Source organism: Merops nubicus, unplaced genomic scaffold (genome assembly GCF_000691845.1).
Source record: "Merops nubicus isolate BGI_N331 unplaced genomic scaffold, ASM69184v1 scaffold36500, whole genome shotgun sequence".
Classification (NCBI taxonomy): Eukaryota; Metazoa; Chordata; class Aves; order Coraciiformes; family Meropidae; genus Merops; species Merops nubicus.
In genome coordinates, this window is record NW_008585527.1 from 68,231 (window position 1) to 95,537 (window position 27,307).

The 27,307-nt window shown below is 43.8% G+C and overlaps 1 protein-coding gene across 1 annotated transcript in view; it reads left to right on the forward strand.

The window, feature by feature from the left end:
* SLC15A2 (solute carrier family 15 (oligopeptide transporter), member 2) overlaps positions 1–27,307 on the forward strand; it is a 38,699-nt gene that overhangs the window by 9,865 nt on the left and 1,527 nt on the right. Inside the window, exons 6-20 of the mRNA XM_008947727.1 lie at positions 2,614–2,704; positions 4,871–4,948; positions 7,599–7,681; positions 8,930–9,016; positions 9,338–9,427; positions 9,749–9,793; positions 11,959–11,991; positions 13,047–13,135; positions 15,148–15,229; positions 17,173–17,298; positions 18,090–18,254; positions 20,881–20,927; positions 22,642–22,752; positions 24,085–24,181; positions 26,518–26,664. Of these exons, the coding sequence (XP_008945975.1) occupies positions 2,614–2,704; positions 4,871–4,948; positions 7,599–7,681; positions 8,930–9,016; positions 9,338–9,427; positions 9,749–9,793; positions 11,959–11,991; positions 13,047–13,135; positions 15,148–15,229; positions 17,173–17,298; positions 18,090–18,254; positions 20,881–20,927; positions 22,642–22,752; positions 24,085–24,181; positions 26,518–26,664 (1,371 nt within the window). The remainder of the gene's footprint in view (positions 1–2,613; positions 2,705–4,870; positions 4,949–7,598; positions 7,682–8,929; positions 9,017–9,337; positions 9,428–9,748; positions 9,794–11,958; positions 11,992–13,046; positions 13,136–15,147; positions 15,230–17,172; positions 17,299–18,089; positions 18,255–20,880; positions 20,928–22,641; positions 22,753–24,084; positions 24,182–26,517; positions 26,665–27,307) is intronic.

Genomic DNA, 27,307 nt, shown 5'->3' on the forward strand with positions numbered 1-27,307 from the left:
CAGTTTTATCTGCAGGAGGTTTACAAGCATGTTTGTCTATGGGATTAGGAGTCCAAGCTAAAACTGCCTGAACAAAATTATATTTATGATATGTCATTTGAATGAGAAGGCTGCTATGCATATTAATTCAGGCCCAAAGTCGCTTTCAAACAGTGTGGTATGGTGTTTAAGGTACTAAATAGCTTTCTCTTTGTTTCTTTATTTTCCGGTTGCCAAGGAGATCAGGATTATTGTGTACAGTACCTTTTCTCAAATTAGCTAATCCAAATCATGTTGCTAAAGCACATCTGTTCCAAAGATTAAGAAAAATAAGTGAGTTCTTTTTCCCAATTCGTATAATTTGCAAGCTGCTGGGTCATTATTTTTGTATTCACTTCTGCTTTTCTCTGACCATTTTTTTCCATCAGTGAAATCTGAAAATGTGTGAAATAAGATGCTCCAAATTCTTTATGCATCACTGCTCTTTCCTCTTACTAGCACATTCCTTTTGGTAATTGTTGCTCTAGACTTTATCATGTCATGAGCTGCATGCTTGAGCTTTTTTCAGCTCTTAGAAATTCTAAGTTGCTCAGATATGAAGGGTTGGAGATATGGCATGAGAGTTGGACTTAGAAGAGGTCAGGACTGTAAGGACTCTACTGCACCACCCGTGTCAAGCAATGGCAGGGCTACTCTTGGAGCAGAAGAGATTGCTGAGGCCTCTAATTTCTCCAGATTTCCTTATGATGGCAAATTACTAGTCACAAAGGTGTGAAGAAGAAAGTATACTTTTACTAGCTTAGCAGTAGAACATTCCAGGTAATCAAAAACACTGGTAAGGACAGAAATGGAGTATAAGTGATAGTGAGATCCAATGCTGTTTCTTTGCTGTCAGCCATGGGGAACATGCTATAGGATATGATTATTATAAGGCTTACGGATCCTTTAATCTGGGGTAAATCATTTACATGTAACATATGGATTAGATTGCTTGGGACACTCTAGGAAATAAAGCTGTGGAAGAGCCAAAAGCTCAAGTTGATGAAGGCTTCAGAACTCTTCTGGGGCAAGGCAAGAAGCCTTAATCCAAGTGAGGGGACCCCCAGACTCTGTAGTGGGTGTCACTGGGAGACAATGGGGCTCTCATTCTCTCCTTCCCAGCACCTGCTCACAAGAGGTCATACAGAAAACGCTACCCCTGCCCATCTTCCCTGCAGCAATCCCCTGGGTTAAAAGGCTTCTTGCCATATGAAGTAGCAGTATTTCCTGTTGGCTGGACCATCAGTTACAGGAAGGTTTGTTGCATTTTTGGATTCCAGACTTCATTCCTTAAGAGCTGTCAGCTTTTAGCTGCCTGCAATTCTTCACATTTTCTCCTATTTTCTAGCCTTGTGAATATTGTTGTCTCAGAGAGCAGGAGGAAGCAGGTCATATTATAAGGAGAGGGGACAGAACCAGGCCCCTGAGGAGCTTCCTCACACTCACTAAGTTCAAGTTTTGCATTCAAATGATGCTCAGGTCATAGAGATGTAGCTCCAGGTGCCATAAGGAGCTCTCCACCAGACACAAAGCCATGTCCCAAGCAACTTGGCCACAACCTTTACAGGAGCTGGTGGCAGCTGGGAGTGGAGCCTAGATGCATGTGGAGTGTATCAATTGCCTGGGCTTAGGCTATCCTCATATGCCTATTTCACTGACTCAGGTGTTGCATAGCTGGTGATACAGATGAGCATGGGGTAGGTCAGGTAGCCTGCTCTTCTTTCTCCACTCTGCTGGCCCACCCAGGCACAGGGAGGAGGTTTAGCACTGTGTATGTGCACATGACTGCACATGGATGTCTCCTGCATAAGCAAGGAGAGAGACTGCTCGTGGTTGAATGCTCTCACATGTTACTCCTGCAAAAAGGACCAAACTGCATCAAATTCTTGATTCCTTCCAGATTATGAACTATGCAGGGAGAAAGAAAATCAACAGGAATCCTTTGACTGTGTAAACTATAGTGGGTTACAACATCAGCTAAATTCTGAGTTCTTTCTTTTAGAGTTTGTCCCTCTTGAATTTGCTCCTGTAGATTTAATTTGCCCTATTAGTTTGATGTTGTCTGGCCACGGTTTGGTAATCTCCTGTCTGATGGATGCCTCTCATCTGCTGGCACTCTCTCATCTATCCTGTCATTACCAGCTCCTCCAGATACACAGGTTTCTTTTTCTATTTCTACACAGGAGAGGAGTAAAAAAAAATCAAGCAAAAAAAAAAAAAGAGCTCAGACATGGGAAGAAATGATGAGCTTGTCAAACTGTGCCAAATTGGATTGAATTAGGTGACAGAGGATCTGAATCATGCTACTTGTTCTGAATAAGTAAATGCTCTCCCCGCCTTCCAATCTCACAACGCTCTCAAAGCAAGTGGCTTTTCCTCTGAAATGCCAGAAAGTCCCAAAGTGCTGCTCAAGTAACATGAGCGGATTTATGTGAGCATTTACCATCACCTGAACACAAGCTTGTTTGCTTAACATTTATGCACTGCGTGTCAGTATTTACCCAACCTTCCTAACAAGAGAATTGATAGTGTTCAATCTGCAAGCCCAATGCTGTGCACTGGCTGTGACATTGATGTTGTCTTCTCTTGTTTTAGACCTCGGAGAGAAGCAAGTTTTTTTCCATCTTCTATTTATCCATTAATGCTGGAAGCTTGATCTCCACGTTTGTAACTCCTGTATTAAGAGGTCAGTGGTGATTTAAAATAAGACAGTAAATTAGCTGTCCTCTGACTACTCCGCTGTGCATAGTTAGGCTTTTAGGACAACTGAATGGCAGAAATTATACCATCTGTGGAGTGGCCAGTGTATTGCATTTACACCTTGTTAATCCTGCTGTAGCAAGTGTAACAGATTTATAGTACTACAGGACAAGTCACAGGAACTCTATTCCTGGTTGTATTTCAAAGCCAGCCTGAACTGTAGAATTAAAATATGAGAGGCAGGAGAACCCATATGGTCATCTAATCCTCCCCGTTGCCAGTGAAGGATTACTCCACTGTCTTGCCTGCAGGCAGCCTGTGGATGGGAACTGATCTCTGCTCTCCTGTGCAGGTGTTGGGGCCAAAAAAAACTTGCAGGGCTGTTTTTGGGGCCCTAACTTCTCCCTCCCACAGGGTGCTGCTGACTTCTGGAGGGCTCTGTCCTGGCACCCAGGCATGTCTGTGTGGGTCTGCTTGGAAGATTGCAGCCCTGAGCAGTGAGCCTTGAAGACAAAGCACAGGCCTATGCCCCACTTAAGACCTACTTTACATTCTAGCCAGCTTGCACAACTCCTTTTAGTCCCCGAGTCTTGCTGCACTTACTTCATTGTATTGCAGCACCTAGAAGCCAAGGGGATTGGCACACTAAGTACAGACCCAGAGCCAGGGCAGCAGGCCACAGGCAATGGGGACAGCAACAAGGTACCCTTCACACTAAGTACCAGTTTTTGTCATTCCATCCCACAGCCTCCAGGAAGCTTTCTTTGTTTGGAGTGGTTATTTTAACAGGCCCTTCATTTCAGAGGGCTGTGGGCAATTGTGCTTGTCTCACATTTACACCATGTGCTCAGGCAAAGACAAACACTGTATTTCTTGCTCTTACCCTCACTGGTGGCCCCAGGTCAGCATTCTGTTGGGAAGGGGCTTTTGCTCAGTGTAATCAGTGGGCAGATGAGAATCCTGTTCCCTTCAAACATCAAAACCTGTGCCAGTATAGCCTAGCAATAAACAACTTGCAACATGGAAATGAGGTGGAGAGGATGTGGAAAGAGTAAAATTTCTGCGAATTGTGAAAGCTTTTCTTGGAAGAGCAGGAAATGCTGCTCACAGACACTTAGCAGAAATGTGGAATATATATTACTAGGTGGAGGAGTCCAACTCATTTTGCATGTCAGAAGTTCAGTGTACCCACAATGTCTCACTGCCAGCTTTGTTGGATTTCAGCTCATTTGCTGAAAATAAGTAAGTAAATGCTATGCGTGGACACAGCTATCCAGCTGACCGTGACTGCCCAGGGACAATAAACAGACACAACTGAAGGCTTCAGGGGTTGGTTTTCTGTTAACTATGTTGGCTAATTTTAGCCATTTTGTTATTACTCCATGTAAGGATGCAGTAATTTTTAGCAACTGGCATGCGAACACAAACCCCACTGCTGGCTTGCTGTTTGCAGCTGGACCTGCAAATTCACATGGTGTGAGAATTGACCTGGTCTAAGAGGCACAGGTTTCCAGTAAACCATAGCTCAAATCGATCAAAGCCATGCTGTATCCAACCTGGCTTCCTGTTGGATTATTCCAAAACCTGGCATTTGGAGCAAGCTGCCTCTAGTGAGCTTGGGAAGGAGTTGAGAAAGGAAACTGGAATTTTGAGATTTATCCTGTGCATCTACACATATAGTAAGGGTATTAGTTTCCCCCTTGTCCACTGAAGGTTGCTATGAAATCAGATTCAGGTTTTTAGGTCAGTAATGCATGCAGCTAGCACAAATAATGTGGAAACGTGGTGCTGGTTATTTAGATCTAGGCAAATACAGAGTGACTTCTGGTTATTTTAAATGTTATGGGTTTTTTTCCCCAATTACAGTTCCTACTACTTCCTTATTACCTATTTGTCTCCCCCCCCCCCCCTTCTGCCATTCTCATCAATATCCCATTATCAGCTTCTTTTGCTGGCAGACAGTAACCCTGCCAAATTGTCTTCATCAAGGGAGGACAACTGTTTCAAGGAGATTCAATTCACGGTGTCAAGCACCAGCAAAGAAGATTTAAAGCTAGGGGAAGTGACTGATTTAGGGACAACAAATCAAAGGCTCTGGCAACATAACTCTCTGAGTGTAATGAGGTGCTTTTATTTCTGATTTCTTTTTCAGGGGACGTGAAATGTTTTGGAGAGGATTGTTACGCGCTGGCTTTTGGTGTCCCAGCAGCACTAATGGTGTTGGCGCTTGGTGAGTAGGAACAATCATACTTGTAATAGGAGTTACCATTTTTGAGTCCGTGGATAGATGAGAGAATGCACAAGTTCACTAGCTCTTGGTGGATACTGTGATGGGAAACTCAAGAGTTCAAGGTCATCCAACAATTCCACAGTTCAGAACAGAAAGAAAAATCACTAGTCACTTAGTGGTGGGCAGACCATGGTTTTACTGCAATCCATTATCATGATAATGACGAGCAAGCGATCTGGTGGATGTTTCACAATACAATTTCCTTGCTCCGTGAACCAAAGGGAGGCAGGCACCAAAATCATTCTCCTGACGGCTTGCAGCTTTTCCTGTGAGCAAGCTTGGCCTTTGAACTGCAGTCTGAGCAGTCCTCAGAGTTCCCCAGCTTATAGAAGAGTAGCTTAGCATGCCACTTCTAACCTTTCTACAGGCTCTTTGCAGATTGGGGCCATTTTTAATGGCTCAGACTTTTACTTCAGAATCTATGTGCCACAGAAATCAAAGAAGGGGCTAAGTGAGATGTTACTTTATTCTGAGCCTTGCTTGGCTCAAGTAATTCCCACAATTACAGTGACAAGTTATTATTATGTTGCAATAAAAAGCCCTTATTGTTCAACTGTCAGGAGGAAGCTGCAATTGCCCTGCTTCCTAAAGCTTGCATCTTAGCCCCATTAATGTACTTGTCAAGATTTCTTCTTCAACCTTTACAAAATACTCAGCAATTTCCATGTTCTTGCTGTTACTCCTTGGTAGCTAATACAGATGACACCCCATTAGCTTTAGTTTCACAGCTGCAAGCTGCTGAGGGGAGCAGTCCCCTTGTTACACTGCATTTGAGAGGTTTTGACACAGCATGGGGTGACTTCCTATTCAGCTTGTTAGCTTAATTGAGAGACCAACCGATTGTGTGATTTCACCGTAGCATCTGTGATTTGAAAGTTCATCCCCAAGAGAATGTGAATGTTGCTCTCTCTCCTCAGGCTTCCATCAGAAAGAAGAATCAGGCCACTGGAGAAATGTCATCAGGCCACAGCTAACGTTACAGCAATTATTTTCAAAAATGTGCATGGTCATGGGCCTGAGAAGCTTCTCTTTTCCCCTGTGGCCTGTTCCTATCAGTGTAAGGCAGCTCAGGCTCCTCTGTGCACCATTGTGTGATGAATTTTTCTAGCAGACTAGTAGTTGCCCAGGGGAAAACAGACGTGTAAATATTGCAGTTTCAGTGAGGGCATCAATCGAAATGTGTTCTTAGCTTGTATCCTGCTGCCAGGTTCCATGGCCTGCCCAGCAAAGCAGCTCTGTGTTCTTTTGTAACGTGCTAAAATGCTCTTGGAGGTGATATATTTGACTATGTGAGCAGCATGCAAACTGGAGAAAATACCCTTTTAGCCCTGACTGGCCCTCTGCCTGTGGTGATGGAAAGCAAGGATAGACTTAGAGGCGGAATGGAAATATTGGAGAGCAAGATTTTCCAGACTGCTTCAGTTTCTGAGAAATGAAGGAAGATTGACACTATTTCATTCCAAATGCCAAACCTAATTCAGGAACCTCAATTCCCAAAGGAGTCATTGGCATCACCAGAAAATATTTCAGCAAAACTAGTGAACCACCATTTAGAGGCACCAACAGGTCCACAGGGAGAAGCTAAAAATTAGGTGGTGCACTCTGGGTGACTTAGGACATGTGTCTGTTAGTGTGACACACCTAAACTGACTTCAGAGGTCCTTCTGACAGTTCTTCAAGTCAAAACTGGATGAGAAGGGTCTTTATGGTCAGAAAAGAGAAATGGTGAGTTCTCTGCAGTGTCCCAGGCCTCCTGTGTTAGGAGAGAGGTGCCTGTGTTTTTCCACAGGCTGTGGATTGACCCAGAAAATTGAGCTAGTCTAAAAAAGTTAAGATTGGTTTGTTACATGGATTTCACACTCAGCTTTTATTGTGCTTCTCCCTGCTAACATCTCTGGAATTGCAATATGCTCAGAGGCTCTCAAAGAGCAGGACAAATGATATGTAATCAGGTAGCCCCATCTCTGACAGGATTTTGAAGCCTCAGCCCAATATTCTTTGTGCTTTAAGGGAGAAAACCAAGACAAAACAATATCTTAAATTGTATATCCATTTGTGGAAACAGTAAATGGAGGTAACTTCTGCTAACACCAGCGTGTGATGCAGTGACCTTCGTGGCAGTTTCCGCTGAAATGTGCGAGAGATGCAAGGGTGCAAAGCCCATGTTAGGTCTGGATTAATCCTCATACAGTTGCAATGAGTCAGGGCTGATTTCCAACGTGTGGTGCAGCATTTCAGTGTGGGCTGTATTTTAAGTTTAGCCTACATAAAGCACAGATGGAGGGAAACTTCAAAGCTTTGATTCCCAGCGTGAATCAGAAGTGGAGGTGCCTGTTGTGCTTAGCAGATCATGAGAAGATGATGGGGGCTTCCTCGGGGTTACGCTGCCTCTTGTAAGAGGTTGTGTTTTCTTCCATCTGAAGGCATTAAAGGAGTCCTGTACATTTTTTTTGTTTAAGATGCAATTCTGGAAGCCCTAAGAGCAGACTGTTTCTGTTGAATACAGGGATGGGGTGGTTCCTTCTCAGAAGCCAGTGTGGGATTGAGTTTCACTCATGTGAATTCCCATTTGAATTATAATATTTTTCAGTTGTGTTCATTGCTGGAAGTGGACTGTACAGAAAGACACCACCACAAGGGAACATCTTAGTGGAAGTGTGCAAATGCATTGGTGTAAGTGTGCCATTCTCTCTTGCTCACGCTTGACTCGGGTTGCAGGTCAGAAAAGGGCAAAGGGAAAAAGGGGGGGTGTCATTTGAAGTTCTTCTGTATGCTGGTCCCGGATATACTCCTGATGGGCTGTAAGGAATAAAAAACACATTTAGGTCCTAGTTTATTCTTTCAATGTTTCAGCTGTTTTATCTTAGCTCCATGAACTGTTCAGCTGATGTCAGTAGAACCACTGGTGGCAAATGCTGGTGGAGACTGAACTGAAAGGAAAATTCACAAATTCACAGAGTATCAGATATATGATTCAATTTTTTTGAATGGAATAATTTTACTGAAGTTTATCAGTTCAGTGGACAGTAATAATACACATTTTTATTAGGTGCATTCAGCACATTTATGTAAATGCAAGAGACACCTGCTGAAGTTTCATTATAGCCTTATCAATTATTTTTCATAATGTTTGAGCTGAATGAATATAATATGTGAAAAATATTCTCTTATTATTAGGTGGATAATGATGTTTCTTTTTCAGGAAGCTGTTGCTAACAGCAGGTATTTTCTTTTTACCTAGATCAGTCCTAGTGACAGATTTACCTTGAGGAAACAGTCCAGATCTTAAAGATAGGATTTCTAAGTGAAGTCTGCCACTCTTTTTGCCAGGGTAGCTGTGTTCAGTGAGCGGGGCACATGACATAAACAAACAAGTTACAAGTTCAGTGTCACTGATTTCTCCTTCAGTGAGAAACCAACTTGAAAGCTTCTCTAGGAGTGAATGAGGCATGGGCTTCACTGGGAATATGCAAAGAAATGTTTACAGAACAAGAAGGGAGTGAGTTCTGATTTTGACATTGCTTTGGATAATGAGGCATTTCCTCCCCAGCACAGTGGTCTATCTGATAGGTGCTTTTTGGAAGAGAACTGAAGAAATTTTGTTTAAAGCTTTATCATGTAGCTGGTTTTAAATCAAGCATGAAACAGCCTATGGGGGCTAGTGTCAGATTTGTCTTTGAAAGACAAGCCCATGAGGCAGCTCATTCCCACATCACACTTTTAATCAACCAATGTCACAGAAACTTCCCTGCAGAGAATTGATCATAAGTCATCAAAGCTGAGATTTTGGAAGTGTCTAGCAAACCTCCTGCACTTTTCTGTCATTGCTTACATATGGGGATGGGGGTGCAGCCTTGAGTTGGGCATGTGACAAGGGCAGGTACACCACAAGGGAGTTACTCACCTGCTTTTTCTCCCTAGTTTGCTATTAAAAACCGGCTGAAAAACCGCTCCCATCAGATTCCAAAGAGAGATCACTGGCTCGACTGGGCGTCGGAAAAATACTCGGTAGGCAATGCTCTACCCGGCAGGTTTGGAGGGGGAGAGGGGGAAGACAGGCAGACAGACTGGGGAGACAGACTGGCCTGGCCACTCCATTCCTCCCATGCATGGGGCTCTCATTGGTCCTGTCCCTTCCCACTTCTGTATTCTCCTGACCCTCAACAGACAGCTCAGGTGCTATGCAGAAATGCACCTCTGTCTGCTGTCAGGGACAAGTGCAATGGCTAACTGCCATGCAGCAAGGAACAGCAGCTTTCATGCTTTGTGGCTGGAATCACCTGTTGGCTTTTAACCCCCTTCTTACCTTCTTGCCTCTTTCCTTTCTAGAAACAGCTGATTGGGGAGGTTAAAATGGTGACACGCGTCCTCTTCCTCTTCATACCGCTGCCAATGTTCTGGGCCCTTTTTGATCAGCAGGTACAGTACCACATGTTGCCTGCCGGCCTGGGTTTGCACCCTTGTCCTTCCAAGGGTAACTCTAAAATGTCCTGGAGACTCAGAGCACCACCTTGCTAAGGCAGCACCCACCATCACTGTTGGCCATCCCTTCTCAGTCCTGCTGGTGTCTGGCACAGGAGGATGGGAAGGAAGAATGTGCCCTGTCTAATGGATGGTATGCAGGGAAGGGAAGGAGTAGATGGGAAATAGGACCTCCAACATGGCCGCCTTCTCTGTCCCCATGTTTTCTAGTCCCATAGGACATCTGGAAGGCCACACAGTTGTCTGTTTTCTCCTTAGGGATCCAGATGGACTTTGCAAGCAACAAAAATGAATGCTGATTTTGTAAGTACTGAATGTCACCAGGGCTGGTAAGACTAGTAGTAACATCACTATTCTTGCTTTTTAACTGGAGTGTAGCAGTCCTAAGAACATCTGCTTAAGAACATCTGAGCCTGGGTGAGTTGCGTTTTTGGTGATTAGAAGCAAGATGCTCTGTGCAGCCAGATTCAATTAATCACAGCACATCTTGGCAAGGAGCAAGGGCAGGGGAGCCATCAGCAACCTGCAAGGTCAGGGTGCTGACCTACTGGCAACCAATTGCTCTGCAACTGGGAGCAGGTAGGGTTTCCAGCTTGCCATCGCCAGTGAAGACAGAAAAGTCAGGGAAAGTTCGCACAGCCCTTCTAAGGTGGAACTAGAGCTATTGTGGTTGTATATTTCTGCTCTGGTTTACTTGGTGATGTATTAATGAAGCCTCTCAAAATCAGCAGGAGTCTTGTGCATAGGGTAGAGAAGTGATGAGGATTAATTAGTTAGCAGCCAGAAAATTTTTAAAAGATGTGAATGGCAAATGTTGTGTAGTGCAGTGGATCAGCTGTCTGCTTAAAGATGTCACCATCCAGGGCTGGCTTCCAGACATACATGTTAACAGGCTGTCTAGATCTTACCTGTGGATGCTCACATCAGAATTTAGGATTATAAATTCCCATTTTCCAGTTTAAAACTGACTTAAAGCCCAAAGTTTGAGCCCTGTTAAAAATTGGGCTCTCAGCCTGTGATATTCATTTGGCTTAATTAATTCAAATGAAGCATGAAAAAGACTACACCTTGGGCAATATTTATCTACCTCAGAAAGACAAAACAATGAAAGTTCATACAGTCTTTGTGATGCGTATCTAAAACCTTTGCATGCACTTAGTGATCCATTAGCAGAAGATCTAAGAATCACTGGTGTTACTTATTAAACTGATAGAGAAGGACATATTCAAGGCTTTTTTGTCACACCATCTTGGATAGACTTTTTTGGTTTGTGTTGCAGTCTCATCCGCCCTCCACTGTTGAATTGTCCCAATTCATGAAGGTTAGCTGCAATGTTGGGGTGATCCCACCATTAGGGTTGTTGGAGTTCATGCTTGTAATATTCCATGCTTTTCCGTTCTGAAGACAAAAGGCTCAGCTAGGAAGTCTGGAGTCAAACAGGGAATGATTTAGTGTAAGATGAAATATCTGCAGGCTGATTTCCTAATGGCACATTTGTATAGTGTGCACAAAGTAGCAGGAGGGGATAATTGCCTGACATTTTTAACTGTAAGACTCCTGTGCTGTGACTGGTGGTTTCCACTCTCCCAGGAGGCAGCTGCTGGCAGAGACAGGCAGGCATTCTAGATTCAGCTCAGGAGAGGCCTGGCAGACAGAAGACAAACACCCACTTTCTTGGAAAGACAGTACTTCCTTACTAATTTTTTCCCTCTCTTCTCCACATCTTGATTTCAAATGCAAAACATCATGTGGAGTTCATACAAACACCAGCCCCTCCCTGGAGACAGCTCATTGCTCCCTTCTGGGGACTGGGATCCCTCCTTCCATCCCCGTTGACCTTGCCTGACTGCAGGGGCTGGGTACAGTGATGCAAAGGTCAGGCAGCTCTTACAGCCTTGGGAACCGCTGGCGCAAACCGAGAATTCACAGTTGACCAAAGCCCATTAGGTGCCCTCAGCAGATGGAAGGAGGAACGTGGAGTTTGTGCAGCTGCTGGCTCAGGGATGGTCTTTTGTTATCCTTTCAGGGTGCTTGGGAGAAATGCCAGCAGACCTCGGAGGGTCCTGAAGCTTTAGTGCACTCACTTGTAGGATTTGGGCTTTTCCCATTGCAGAAGCAGGGAGGGAGGAAGCTTAGCCCAAATCCCAACTTGGGCACTAACACACCCATTCTTCCCCACTCACCTACTTCATGGCTCAGCCAGTCTGAGAGATGGGTCTTGGTGCCAGCCATAGGCTGTGTCCCAGCTGCCATATAGCAAGGACTGAGTGTAGCTTCCTCCTGCAGAACCATTCTCATCAACTGCTGTGCCCTTGGACAACAAGTGTCAGGAGCAGAGTATCAGCTGCTGAAGTATTTGAGGAAACCATCTTTGATGCTAAAGCCTCTGCTGGGCCAGTTGCTTCTTTGCCATATGCACAGTTACATTACAGAATTTATGAATCACCTGGGATATCTTTCTGTTTCAGGGAATATATGTCCTTCAGCCTGACCAAATGCAGGTAAAAGACACATCAGGGTAGGAAATAACCCTTAGAAATGTATTTTCTTGTTTCCTCTCATTTTTATTTTTTCATGAGACCAGGGGCCTTTCTCTGCTCCTTTTGAAGGTAATAGCACTGTTCCTGCTGACTGCTGTGGTGTGGATTCTGCCTTATTGCTCATTGGCTGTTTTGGAAGCTTAGTCTCGGGGTTCAGAAGACCCCAACAATACCCTACTATGGAGGTTGAGTCCAGAGGTGTGATGTGCCACCATAACAGTTCTTGAACTAGTGCTGGCACGTGGAGGATACAAGCTGTGTCTGTGTTTAGTGTGCCTCTGGGCTGGGATGAGCACTGTCCATGACATATGTGTCCTTTCTCCCTTCCTGCAGGGCAGATGAAAATGTGAGGGCTCCAAGGCAGAGCTCCATGTTGTCACAGCTGATTATGATTCTTACACTGAACAGCTCTGGAGAAATTCAAAGCTGTTCTGTCCCCTGAAATCTTCCTTTAAAACTGAAACAGCATTTCTCCCTGCTTGTTCTCCATTGCTCTCTATTTTCTTGCTCAGCTGCCTGTCAAACAAGCTCTGTCCCTCCCAGGAGAAATTTTGGTTCCAGAGGGATTACCAAGCTGTGTGGAAGTGCGAGAAACTGCCAATTTCACAGAGTAGTGCCCGTTACTCTGGGATTTTGCTGAAGTCCCAAGATGTTTCCGTTATTGCTGTTTTGTCTTAAGGTCCCACCACAGCACCAAAGGTCGCCTGCCTTCATTGTCAGTGGGTTTTGTAGTCTTTAAAAACATAATGCTTCAGTTGTCTCTTCAGGGAAACTGGGCCAGTAATGCTTGCTTACCCCTTGAAGGGGAGGAAATGAGCAGAATGTATTCATGCCTATGAAAATTAAATAGCAGAAGCTGTCGAAGTGCAAACTATGATTATATTTTAAAATGAGGTTTTTAAGTGTTTGTTCATGTCCTTTCTGTAATGGAATTATTTCTGGAGGACAGTGCTTTATGAGTTTAATTACTGAAAGTTGCTTTCTCGTCACTAAACTCCCATTCTTTTGTCTTGCAGTTCTTAAATCCACTTCTTATTCTTGTCTTCATCCCCGTTTTTGACCTTGGGCTCTACCCCCTGATAAACATGTGCAAATTTAATTTCACGTAAGTACTTGTGGACAATGCAGATGCCTCAGTGCTTTTTCTTTTGCAGCAAGTGTGCAGAATGGCTTTTAAGGAGGGGAAACACAAATATCCATTCACCCCTTCCCAGTACTTGCCCCTACTTCCATCCTAAGAGGTAGCATCACCCTCTTCCATAGGCCCTGGAAATTCCAGAGGGGAAAATTCAGTGTTCTTGGATTCTGCTCTGTACAGATTTTCCCTGAAAGTAGATATGAACAGTCCCTCTTTGAATTTAATCAACATGGTCTTCACCTTATGTCCTATATCACTGCTAAATAATTCCCTTCCTGAAAGGTCCCAGTGAGGCCAAATTCACTGTCCCATGTGGGCTACATGTGGTGTTGTGAAAGCAAATTCCACACTAGGATCTGAACCAGTGACTACATAAGGGAATTTCTATATGGCCCAAATATTTTATCCCTGGTCTATGTTAGCAAGACGTGTTGTGTAATAGGAGCAGACCTCCAGGTTGGTTCCAATACTCCCTTTGTGCATTTTGGGAGATTTTAATTCAGAGTATCTGTAGTCTGCCTCCGTAGACTAATGCACTTCAGCAATGGGATTATGTCACATGCACCCATGGAGCACCTCTGCCAGTGGAGCTTCATCTGAAATGAACCAAGTTTCCATGCTCCAGCACCACTTCTCAACATGAACCAGAGAGTGGGAAGGGATGCTGGGTGGGAGATTGGATTAAAAAGCATGTTCCTAATCCAAATTAAAATGCTGCATAGACAAAACCACATAAAATGAGGATGGAAGGAGCCTCAGAAGCCTGCCCCCTTGGCCATGTGGATCCCTTCCCATCATGTTGTATTACTTGTACCTGAAGAAATATCAAAGATATTGTCCAGCCCTGCGATGGTGCCCCTTTGGAGGACACACATCAGAAGCTTCTCCATGCTGCCTCAGTTGTCATGCTGCTGCTCAGCCCATGCCCTGGACTGAGCCCCAGGTTGACAGAGACTGCCTGATGGTCACAGATTTGTTCACCCAGCAGCACTGGTCAGGACTGAGTGCCATGCTGTTTCTGCCCCTGGATGTCAGATGCTTACAGGCTCCTCCATAAATTAGCTGTAGATGTAGCTGTGGAAACACTGCTGCCTGCAGGGTGTCAGCCTACCTGGCTGCAAAAGTTCTGCTAAAAAATTCTAATGCAGCTTTGAAGATCAAAACAATTTTTTTTTTTTTTTTTTAATTACAACATTCAAGCAGTAAGTATTTTTTTTTTTTATTCCAGGGCATGTCACTGAGAGACAGAATTTAGGTTCCTAATCTGGATTTCCCACAGCCTAGTCAATCTGGGATGTGAATCTAGATCATTACAAAGAGTGTACAACAATGAACATAGAACCAGATTTGTTTCAAATCTCAGTGACTCGATACCATGTTTGGACCTGCCATTCTTGTCCTGTTTTATTCTGCTTTACATCAGATTGTCTCATGTAACTCTGGTAAAGTTGTGCTAGTTTTGCTTAGAGTTCGTAAGCAAGCTCTTTATTCTCTAGAAATGTAAATGTATTGGCATGGGAAGTAACCCAGAATGATGCCACAGATGGTCAGATACATTGATGACACAAACTAGACATTTTTCTGCTCCTAAAAAAAATAGCATGCTACTTTTCTTTTGCGTTTCCCAAAAGAGACTTGAAGATATATAATTTCTAGTGCTCCTTCCAACATCACAGGTTAACATAATGCTATGAGCTATTCCCACTAGAAGAACTAAGAACAAGATAATATGAAACTTGCAAGCAAAGAGATTTTTCTCGTGGCCTATCAGTTTTAATTGGCCTCAGTGCTGGCCTCATACAGAATAATGGAATAGTTTTAAGTTAAATGATTGGTGATTTAAATATCATGTCATCTCCAGTGCCACCTGTTGGACAGTTTATTACATGGGTTTGGCACATCTTTGGCTCTGAGGAATGGTATTCCATACTTCAGATTACTTCTTTTTCTTAATGGCACCTCTTTCATTTGCTCCATAGACCTATTAGGAAAATGGCAACAGGTATGATCCTTGCAGGGATGGCGTTTGGACTTGCAGCCATTGTAGAAATCAAAATAAATGTAAGTATAGCACAAGGGGTTCCTCAGAAATACTTTCTTTCCCTGGGGTGTTTTTATCAATGCCTGTTAGTCAATCCTTTTAACCATGGTTTTCCTTGGTTGTAATTTTTACTGTGCTCTTTACAAAAAAGCATACTGATCCAGTTGCTAATTATAACTCTTACTTTGTCTACTTTTCCCTCTCTTTCTTTCTGTCTCTAGTCTTTGCAGTTTTGCTGTGCCGATCTTCTGTATTGGTCTATATTCTAGATTTCCATCATCAAAGTGCTTGACAGACATCTAGTTAATGGTAGTGATTAATTCCCAAAAGGTAGTTTGTTCTCTCTCCTATTTCTTGCTGTAGCTTCCCTATATTTTACTGTTTGGGTGGGGGTTTTTGTGTGTGTGGTGGTTTTGGTTTTTTAATTTAATTACTTTCCTACTTTAGGGTGAGGGGGTTGTGGTTTTTTACAAGCCAAATTGTTTCTGTAGTGAGGCAGGTGAATGCAGTCACTTCTGTAGTCCCAGGCTTCAGGGACTGCCAGGCATCCCCAGGCAGGATGGTAGCAAATCTCTTGTAAATTTGATGTTAGACCCTGCAGATTTGTACCATTTGTTTCTGGCCCATGACCAGCCTTGTGCAGACTTTGGCTGACATTTGTCTCACCAAAGTTGTTACAGAATTAATTTTTAACGCTTCCATGTATACTTACAGTGGTCTGTTAAAGTGGCTGGCACACATCCCTGGAATAACATCTGCTGGTTCTTCAGGTGAATCCACTGACAAGTCTCACACTGAAATGAGACTTTGTGGGTTCAGGTCTTCTTTCTGATCTTTACATGAGCAAAGAAATGCTCTCATTGCCACCATCAGCAGCTCTGGCCGAGCACCGAAAGTCTGCTCTGGCTGTGGGTGATTCTCCCAGGCAGAGGCAACATGATTTAGAGGTCCTCCCCTGCCTGTGCATGGGAATTTTACCCTGAAGGCCACCAAAAGCTCTAGCAAAGAGCAATGGGATGGCTCACCTTGGTTTGTCTGTGGGTAGCATTGTTGAAAAGCCACAGCAATGGAATTTGCTGGACAACATTAACAGGCCTGTTGTTCCAGAGCAGAGTGCAGGGAAATTGGTGTCGCCCTATTTTATCTGATAGTGTGTCTCCCCACCATGCTAGGTTCAAACTGCCCTACCTGCAATACCCAAGTTATAGGACGAGAGAGAAAAAAGTAATACCTCTGTAGTATTGCTGGCAGCTACTTGAAAATAAAGCGAGGAAAAAAAGAGAGAAGTTTTAAAGGAAAGAAAAAATCGTTTTCGATCTGCAGGTAGTACAAGGCTGACGCTGATTGATGTACTCCTTCTAGGAAATGATTCCTGACAGAAGGAGATACCTCTATGCTGGAGGCATCATCTTCGCTTTCTCAGAAAACAGGGAATAAGATCTGTACAGTCCATTGTTAGATAGCATGGTGTTGTCAAGTGATGCCAAAGCACCAATTACACACATGGAGCAGAACTGGGGCTTTCAAACTGGCTCAGCTTCTTGGCCTGATTCTTTGCCCAGTCACTGGCTGCAGTAGGAAATAATTAGTCTGGTCACTGCTTTTGAATGCTAAGTACAATTTTTTTTTCCCATTCTAATATGGCAGTTTGTTAAACCCAGGCACTAGGGAACTGTATAATGAAAGCAGTGACATTGTTCTACCCTCCCAGAGTTGTGTAGCCTGTATGCTTAGTGGTGTGAAGAGCAGTTTTAGGGAGGAATTATAGGTTGGCTATTGAGCTACTATGAGGAAACCTCCCTAAATAAGATTTATGTTCAGTTTTCTCTCAGTGCAACTTCTGATGAGGAAGGAATGGAAAAGTGTCATTACAGAAAGGAAGACTATTATGGCTAAAACTGAAGAGATATTGAAGTGCTAATAAAGCATACAGATGGCACTTAAAGCCTTTTACTTTAATTAGGAAACCGATATGCCTCGACTTGTCCCAGGAGAAAGTTTAATTCGGGTCCTGAATTTGGCAAAGGACCCTGTTCAAGTGACGGTCCAAGACTGGGACCTGTTTCAGCAGCGTGTGGAGGCTTTTCAGGTAAGCATATGTGTGGGGCTGGAAGGCCTCACTTGTGTCCCACTGGAAAAAGGGTGGGCTTTTCTTCAGGCATTTTCTAATAAAGCCCACAGATGCTAGAGCTTGTTCTCCTCCACTGCCTTAGAAGTGCATGGGAATAGCTTTAAAAATAAAGCATATTATCTCCACTGGTGAGACAGAAATGGAAAGTTTGGAGACCTATTTCTATGGCAAAGGAGGAAACGGCTAATTACATTTACCTGTAATTAGGAATAAAGGATAATTGTCCTGAGATGAGCATGTAGAGACATTCAAATCACATCTCTCAGTGCTCAGACCAGGCATTGCAGCTGGGATCTGGATGGCATCTGAAAAGTATTTATCTGCAAAGGAGGAAAGAAATGGGAAGGCAGTTAACTGGGCATGGGCACTGGGTTGTTTTCCTGTTTCAGCTTCCAGATTGCTTTACAGATCAGGCTAGTTTGGGACTCAGCCCAACAGTCCACCAGCAGCCTGTCATGTTTTAGATGTGATCTCACTGGGGCAGAGCAGGGCCAGGAGAAAGAGCATGGACAGAAGGTGTTTCCTGACCTTTGGGTTGCATCCAGCAAGGGAAGGTGCTCCAAGCTCTGGCTTAACCAGCCCAGAGCCTATAGGTCAACATAGGTCCTTTGCTGTAGAAAACAGTTCTTACTGTTAACCTTTCTTTACAGGCTCCCTTGAAGAGGGCATAGGGTTGCACTTGGTGAGAAGAGCCACCTTCTCTTTCTCATCTAAAGAAAGTGTTAACCGGGTTTGGTTTTTTTCCACAGAACCCAGCTGAGTACTCAAAATTAATATTGAATGGAAATCAACAGAGCCTTCGCTTCACCCTGCAATATCAAGGATTCTCTCTTGCTTTTAACTACACCGTGAAGGAAAAATCAGTATACAGCTTAATTGTTTTTGAGGCAGAAGGAAGCCTATCAAACTGCTTAGTGAGTATGGGAGTGAAGTGTAAATACAGTATTAATTCAATGCCTGTGATGATACAACGGAGTAATAGGCTCATTAATTCATTTGCTCAGTTGCAATGTCTGTCTGATTGCTCTCAGATGCTCTAAACCTGACTTCTTAGCTAGCGGCACTGGATCTGTACACACTTCTGCGGGTTGATTAATAGAGGCATTATGGCATCTGAGAGGTTCTGGGCACATTTTAATCCAGTGAATGCTGCAGCAGGAGAGCAGTCGTGCCTGCTAGGCAGCAGAGCCTGAGAAACCTGAGGAACCTGAGGAAACAGAGAGGTAGAGATTTTCCCAGAAGATGGTTCTATAAAGCAAAGATGTTAAAGAGGCTCTGGGGCTGGGCATTGAATAAAAGTATCAGAGGAATGATTCCGGGTTTAGTTATTGCAAGTGTTTAGTGAAAATGCACAGAAGGCCCATTTGTTTTGCTGAACAGAATAAATGATTAAGCTCATCTCAGGCTCTGCAGCAGAGCCGGCTGTGTTTGGACTTCTGTGTATTGCTGCAACAATCAGAGAGAGGCATATGGGACGTATAGGGCCAGATTCTGATATCTTCTACGTGTAGCTGTATCCTAATAAGCTCTCTTGAACTGAATGGCCTTACTGCACATTGTGGCAGGTGTGTAAATGCCACTGGAATCTGTCCTCAGGCTAAAATATCAATTCACTTTGCAGTTCCTCAGCCTCCTACCTTGCAAGGTTGCCACACCAAGCATTTGATATTGTATAGTAGAAATCACACAACTGTTTTTAAAAATGAGGAGACTGAAGAATTAATTTTTTTGCCAACATTGGGGGTCTTTGCAGCTTTATGGTTTAGAGCCTGAGGCTCGTTGTCACACAATGTTGTTAAGTTTCCCTGTCACCCTGATGGCTGTGTGCTGTTACCTTATGAAATGGACACTCAAACAGTGATTTACACACAGTCCTTAAGGAGCGAAAGCCTGTGACAGGCTGGACCAATGCCCTCTCTGAGCTGCCCTAGCTATCCAGCCTGTGCGTAAAGTAGTGCCCACCCAGGCATGGGCAGGCTTCCATGTGTTGGGGAACCGCCGTGCTGGTGTGTGATGCTATTGACCTGTCATTCTCAGCTGTAGATAAGGGAGATGCAGAAGACAGTATGGTGAATGATGCTCACTCTTCCAGCATTGCAGCAGGAGGGAGGCAATGCCAGCATCACTGCTCTGTTCCGTGCAGGGCTTACCCTGGAGTAGCCGCGGCCCTCACCAGCCTCCCTCACTGCTGGGTTTGACCCCCTCACTCGGGGGTGGAGGGGGGGCTTTCCTGCAAGGATCCAATCTGAAATTGGTTTCTTCTCCACTGTGGGCTGTTGAGTAAGCAGGAAATGAATTTGCGAGCTCTGGGGATCATTGATGAAAGCGAGTAATACTTTGGCTGGGCTGTCTGCAGCAAATTAGAGTGTTAATCCCCATGTGTCTCCCATGGAAAAAAATTATGGTATTGTTTATTATTTATTGCTCTGACATTTATTATTCACCGTGGCTATTTATTATTTAGGGCATACATTATTTGTGGGTCAGCATATCACACTGCAGTCTAATAGACGTTTTATACGTATACTGAAATTCTAGATCCTTGATCTCAGAAGCTCAGTGTTTAACATCAGGAAGAAAATGTGGAGAAAGGGCTAGAAAATTTTGAGAGAAAGACAGTTTATGAAGGTAGATTCATCTCCTTTTGACTTACCTGGGTTCCATCTGTGGGCAGTGGAAACTGAAATTGCCCTTTAAGTGGACGTGGCACAACTGTGGATTTCTACCAGTTAAGAACCTCTATATTCTTTGTGTGTGACATAGTCCTCAGGGCAGGCCTGTGTCTTTACTGTCTTTTTTTTCAGCACGGTACACCAGATAGGCTCTCCTCGAATTAATGTAGATAGTGTTAACTGCTCTAGCTGTGATCTCCAGGAGAGGCACTCTCGCTCCCCCGTGTGCCCAACCAGTTGGCCATTTCAGGGATGTGTCTGCAGAGACTGAGTGCAAACAAGCTCAGTGCATCTTGGTCTCTCCTGCTTTCTGCCTGCACCATGCAACAGTTTCATCTCTTGACTGTTGAGCGTCTGGGAAAAGATGAGTGATACATGATGTTCTGAACAGTAAACGTCTTGGCTTTAGGCTTCTGTGGAGTCTGAGTGTGGCAAGAATCAAGGTCTGAGGGACAGCTGCAGATTTTGTAGGAGTAAAGCACTCGTGTTTAATTTAATTATTGAAAGAAGCTAATGTGGGTAATGTTGTCTTGCTATCTTCAGATCAAGACAAATACTGGGAGAGTGTTACATTCCTCAGTAGAAGGGTAACTGGCTGAAACTCTGTAGTCTTTGTTATGCAGGAGACGGGGGGCGGGGGGGGGAAACCCCATATAATCTCATTTTAAACCCTTGGTGGAGCTGAAAATTTGCCATTGGGCTTCATTTTCATCCCCTGATGTACAGTTTATGTGAGAGTCTACTCCATTTCCATGGGCTTTGTAACACATGTGTAACTCCAGACACTGGTATTTTATGCTACACCTTTTTATAAGGCAGCATTAATGAATATGTTTGATTTTTTTTTTTTTTCTCTTCCCCTCTTTAGATTACAGACTTGGAAGCAAAGCCAGAAAACGGTTTGGCAGCTGTTAGGTAGGAATGGCATTTTTTTAGGATTTGGATGTGATGGGGTGAGGAAAACTGCTTTTGTCTAATGCAAACTGTATGTAACATAGCCCAGATGTTCTGAGGTTGGAATCTAGTCCACACTTCCCGTGCAAGACTCAGGTGTCAGCTGCAGAAGCTTGACAGTGTGTTACCTCCCACACTTGCCATGCAGAGCTGAGCATTATTACTGCTTACTGCTGAGGATGGTCTGGGCTGAGATAGCAACATAAAAGATCTTCTCCCTTGGAAGAGTGATAAATTCACCTCACTGTTTCCCACTTCTTTGGGAAAGAAAGAGAAGAAGTGATCTGGAAAGGAGCTATTGCTCTTTGTCCTCTGCAAACTGACCAACCCATGCCATTCATCTCACCCAACCTCATGCACAAATGCCTGCTAAATTGTGTACAGCAACAGTTTTACATCCTTGTAAACAATTCAGCTGGGCATTGGATTCTGCTTAAGCATCTACTCTACTCTTCTAATGTGAGCTAGTCCATGAACAGCCCTGTGCCAGTCTGTGCTGAGATGCCAATTCACTGAGATCACTGTTACCTCCAGCACCACATCACCAGAACTATGTGAACCTGCTGAGAGGCAGAAGAAGCAGATTTGTAAAAATAAAAGAGGATTCCAGCCCAGCTGGACTTTCTGGAGGATTTGTGCAAACTGCAATTTAAAAAAAAAAAAAAAAACAAAAAAAACACCAACACAAAACCACTACCAAAAAAAAAAAAAAAAAACAACCCTCAAAAACTTTAGATAGTTTGATAAAACAATGTCCAGCTCCCTTATCTAAAAACCTGTGTTGACAGAGCAGGAGAGCTCTTCATAACCCTGTGCTTGTGAAGGCTTCTACTGAATAAACGCCCCCTTGGAGAGTTCATTAATACCTGCACTTGGGAATGTTTTATATTTTCCTGTGAATATTTTTGTCAGTGAAACTTTGAAATTTTGTCCTGTGAGTATTTTTTCCTTCAACAATTTGTGTAGAAGTTTCACTAGGAAGAAACTATTTTTCTACTAAAAATTTATTTTTGTTAAGCACATGCCTATCCTCAGGGATTTCACCCTCCCTTTAAGAACTGAAAAGCAAAATATTTTAAAATATAGTCAGATCAAATTAAAAGTGTTTGGTTTTGCAAACAATTTTTGAGTCGTCAAAAGGAATCTGTCTTTTGTGTATGAAAAAGCATATAAACACTGGGTGAAAAAAAAAAAAGAAACCTGAACATTCCTATGAAGGTTTTTATTTCAATGAAAATATCTTATTTTGCTAGAAAAATCTTTCCTACTGGTCGAAACTCCTTGGAAAGCAGGTGAGCATGGTGCACATGCTCATCAGGACACCCAACTTTATAGTTTCCTGGGGTGGGCTGAGACTGTCCTCTCAAATAGCCACAGAACAGTCTTTGAAGGTCTCTGATAGGAGATTGCCTGGAAGTCCTGACCCACAAAAAGTGAGGGTCACTTTCCACAGGAGAGAGAGGAAGAGGGTAAAATTGCACAGCAGGGAAACCTAATCTTATCTTGAAAAGCTGGGCAATGAATCAGGGGAGTATTTGGGTAGCTTGCAGGAAAGGCTGTTGTAACCTTACAGAGTTATAGAATGCTTTGGGAGAGAGAGTGCACTTCTAAAGTGCCTGATATTATGCTTCTCCTGCCCTGTCTGACGACCCAATGAAATATGCCTTCTTTGCAGATTCATTAATGGTTTGAGCCAAGATGTGAACCTCACCATTGACGGCAAACAGTTCATTGCTGTTCAGAAAAACTACAGCTCTTCCAAGTACTTGCTGCTAGAGAGGGACAAGTAAGTTTCCCTTGCTGTGCTGAAGGTCCTTGCTGAGGCCTTTCCTTGGATACAGTGGGGCTTTTCTCAGGTGAATAGCAAAATCTTCACTGATGTTGTCTTGGCATTTGGTTGTGGGAACAGTTGTTTGTCAGAAAGCAGAATTCCTGGCTCTGCACAGAGCAGGTGCTCCAGGCCACTTGTCCGTGTGTAAGGTTTGTAAAGTGTCCAAGCCAAAGGACAGCAAATCACTATCTGTGTGTAACGTGCTGTGGAATAGATTCAGCCTCCAAACAGTGTCTGGGACAGCTCCCATCCTATGGCTGCTTTAACTTTGGTAAGATAAAATCAAAAGGGACAGTGCTTAGAAACCTGATTGCTATGACGTGAGTATAATCACATCCTAATTTAGGCCACAGTCTCAGTTTTCTCAGAGTTGGGTCAGGGGAATTTTGGAAACCCAAAAATCCTTTTGAAGAAGTCCAGACATGGCACTTAACGTGAATAAAAGCTCAGAGAAAGTTATGTGGAGGCCTGAAGGGAAGAGACTGGCCATTTCTGTGCATCTGTCAGCAGAGTAAGGTGGGACATGGTGGAGTCCTCTCTGGCATTTGATGCCTGCTCTTTTTTAATATTCTCTGAAGCCCAAGCTCTTAGTGTTAGAGAAAGGCCAATTCATATTCCACACTACAAAGCATTGGTATGTGGGCTGGTAACATCAAGTAACATTGCATGGCTTTGCAGGTTGGGCTCATTAGAGAGGGGCTCCAAATGGGCTTGGTTTGGCAGCATTGGAGATGGCACTTGTAGGGTATTTCTGGTCTTTGCAGTGCTTCAGAACGAGCTTCATGGCTTTTCTCTGCATCTGCTCCATCCAAAATATTTATTGCTGCAATTTAGTAGGATGCAGCAGCCAATGTGGCAGTGCTGGTGAGCCTCTGTGCCATCTCACACGTCCAAAATCAGAAGAACGAATATGAAGGCTAACTTGCTCTACTGAAAGGAAACGAAGTGCCTTGTAGGTACATATCTCTAATATCCTGAAGGCTGCTTGAGCCTGGCTAACTTGTCTGGCCCACAGTTCCTGAAGAAGTAGAGAAAAGTTTGGAAGGAAAATAAACCTGAGGGGCAGGGGCAATACCCCAGATTGTTAGGTGAATTCCAGTCAGTGCTGAAGTGTTTCTGGAAGAGAAAGATGGCAAGAACTCTAATGGTTGTCTGACATAAAAATTACTGCATCTTTACATTGTACATCCTCCCTACTCCGTTGTAGGGACGTGTTTAATGGCTCCCCACTGTGCTCTTTGTCTGTGGGACTAACTGGGAAATACTGTGCTTCATCACTGTATCTAGGTACAATAATGGCAAATGCATAACAGAGATGGGAGAATTCCCCCTGGAGCTGGGGCTGCTCGACTTCGGCGCGTCCTACACCATTGTCATAACTAATGTAAGTGTTCCTGTGATGGTAACAAACTCCCATTCTGGTCTCTGGCAGTGCCTTTGTTCTTATCTTTGTGACTCTCGTGTGCTTTCCCCACCCTGCAAGACCTGAGCAGTAGCCATCTGAAGGCAGTCCATTATAGAAGGGCTAGCAAAAGGGTTTGAAACCTACCTAGGCAAGATGGGTAGGTGCTCATTCCACTTTATACTGTGATCTTGTCAGATCTCATGGATTAAACAAGAAGTAAGATCTTTTCCTTGATGGGAATCCTCCATGGAATATTATCTGATCCATATTTTGTGCTGGTCTCTTGCCATCCATGTTCAGTTAACATTGACTCAGTGCTCTGCAAAGAGCTATTACAGTCTGACGTACTCTGCTTGTGGTCTTTAAAATACTGTACCTGGTGGCACCTTACATCTGAAAAACTCTGCAGAAACAATCTGTTGTATCCTCACATTTAACTTGCTGATCTAAAGGCTCGTGGATTATGTCTTGATCTTCCAAGATTTGTGGATTATGTATGGGAGGAAAAGGAACAAAGTGTTGAGTGAGGAGGTTGGTGAGATCGTGCATCTGTTTTTCCTCCTCTGACTGTCTGTACAGCTCATTTGGAGCCTAGTGTAATGTCAAGGCATGGTTTTTAGAACAACCTAGCCCTGATGGGGTGTGAGCACTGCTGAGAGGGTGGATTCCTTTCCATGCTTGCCAGCCTCTTCGGCACACTGCTCTAACCATGGTCCAGCTGGCAGGAACCACTGAGATGAACGTGATCAGCTTAGTTCCCATTTTAACCTTTCCAGTGCACAGACACACAGACAAACCAGGTCTGACAGGACACGCTGCTAAGCTGCCCTCTGGGATTTTGACTACTGTATTGTGATGAGCAGAGCAAAGTGCTGTCAGCTACACCCTGGCAGAAACATCTCCCTGTTGGGCAATTAATGGGAGCTGTTCAAGTCTGCAGAGTCCAAATGCGTAGGGGAAGAATATAACTGCAAAACACTTGGCATTTTTTTTTTGACACCAGAAGCTGGAGTGGGATGCACAGTCCTGGAGGGAACAGGCAGATGCTGCCATCTGTGAGTGCAGTGATTTATGTACGTAAAACACACACGCACTTGAAATGATGTTGGCCAGACCTTTCCTCCATGGCTGCAAGCCTCTTTCACCCGATGAGAAACCACGTAGAGAAGTTGCAGGAAGAACATCACACTAAGAATATTGCCCCAGAGTCTCTGGTAATGCAACGGAGTCATGGCCAGTTGAGGTAGATGTCCCATGGCACTGTGAGCAAGGATTCCAGTTTGTGGTCCTACCTACAAAAGTGCCCCCTGTAACCACAGGGGTGGCTCTGTGCCTCAGCCGCTCAGCCTTTCTGGAACCTGTGCTGGTTCTTTCATCTCTTTGACCCTCTGTTTTTCATGTGGTTTCCTTCTTCTGTAGAGAGTTAGTGTGCTCCAGGCCAAGCTAATTTTTAATCATTGCAGGGATTTGTACTGAGCCCTGCTCCTCTGCCAACAGTGCTATATAGAATAACCAAGAATGCAATATTTTAGTCTGCTAATGTGGCTGAACTGTGATACCTAAATCATGGGGATGTTGCCTTCTACCCAGCCTTCCTCAGTATGCAGTTACAGTATGGTGCTTATGACAATTCTTTATGGGCTAAAAAGCAGTGCACAGCTCTCCTCTCACCCCTTTTAGCCTGCTAATCTTGATTTACCTCCCTGAATGATGATTAAGTGCATCTCATAAACATCCCTTGTATTTTCCCAAGTACTCTCTTTAAACATGGGTGTTTCTGCCTGGAGTGATTTCAGCCTGGTGTTTTCCTGGCTACTAGTCAAATCTCTCTCAGCTTCTGAGCGTATGTACATCAGAGTATTAACTGCATCCAGGAAAGCAAACCAAAAGAGTGAGGAATACAGCTACAATAACTCTCTGGATACATCTGATATGGCACAGTCTCTGCTACTGCAATGTGGGGCTGCAATGGCTTGCCCTGGGGACAAGCAGCTCTGCACAAGTACCACACAGGCTTTTCCCAACCCCACTATGGAAGGCAGCTTGTTGGTTTGCAATAACTCATGCAACTCTTGCAGCACAGGAATGAGCTGGGATGCTTCCACCCTGCCATCTCTGCCACGTGCAGCAGGACCCAGACTGCTTCCAACAGGCTTGGAAATGGCAGGGGTCAGACTCAGAGTTTTGCTTCCAGGCCAGAGCTATTCTTCCACCTTTATTTAAAACTTGAGTTTGATAAAGTTGCTGTTGGAGTCTAGGCTAAGAAGGGTTTGATCTTTGAGCATCTAATCAGTATGCCTTCATTTTCCTGCTAGGTTTCTGGAGGTGCTGTTAAGACATGGAAGTCAGAAGACATCAAAGCCAACAATGTCCATATGGCTTGGCAGTTACCACAGTACTTATTAATATCTGCTGGGGAGGTGATGTTCTCCATTACAGGTCTGGCCTTCTCCTATTCTCAGGTACTCCACTTAAAGATTAGATTTTAGATGAGGTTTACAATTAGACTTCAAGATTTATTCCTGTGTCTGCCATTGACTTGTAATACATTCTTTGGCATGATGCTTACTGACAATGTTATCTGTGGTTCATCTGAAAGTGGGAATATAACACAGCTTGCTGGATGCCCCCAAACTAAATTAATTCATGCTCTGAAGATGCCTCTTCTCACTTATACTCAGGAAACTCCTTTTCTGGTAAAGCTAAGAACACAGAACAGAACTGAAATGTGAAAGCTCTGAATATTGGAATATCAGTTTTTTCTCCCAGTGAAAGTTTTTGTATTTTCCACTGATAAAAAGGCAAAGGTATCTCAAGGACTACAGGGGGCACTGGGGGCTTGAATCTGCTTTAAACTGAGAGACTGAAGAGGTCTAAGCCCACAGGAGTCTGTAACAAGAAAGCAAAGGATAACAAGTGTGCAAGGGGTGATTTGATTGTTGCCTGAGGAGAAGGTTTATGAGAAGAGAGGACTGAGCAATTACAAGATCAAAAAGCTGAAGCTACTCAAAATTTATCCTTGGAGTAAAGTGCAGATATTTACTAACGAGGGTGATTAGTACAGTGGAATGATCTGTCATGGGATGTGGAAAATTTGTCATCAGC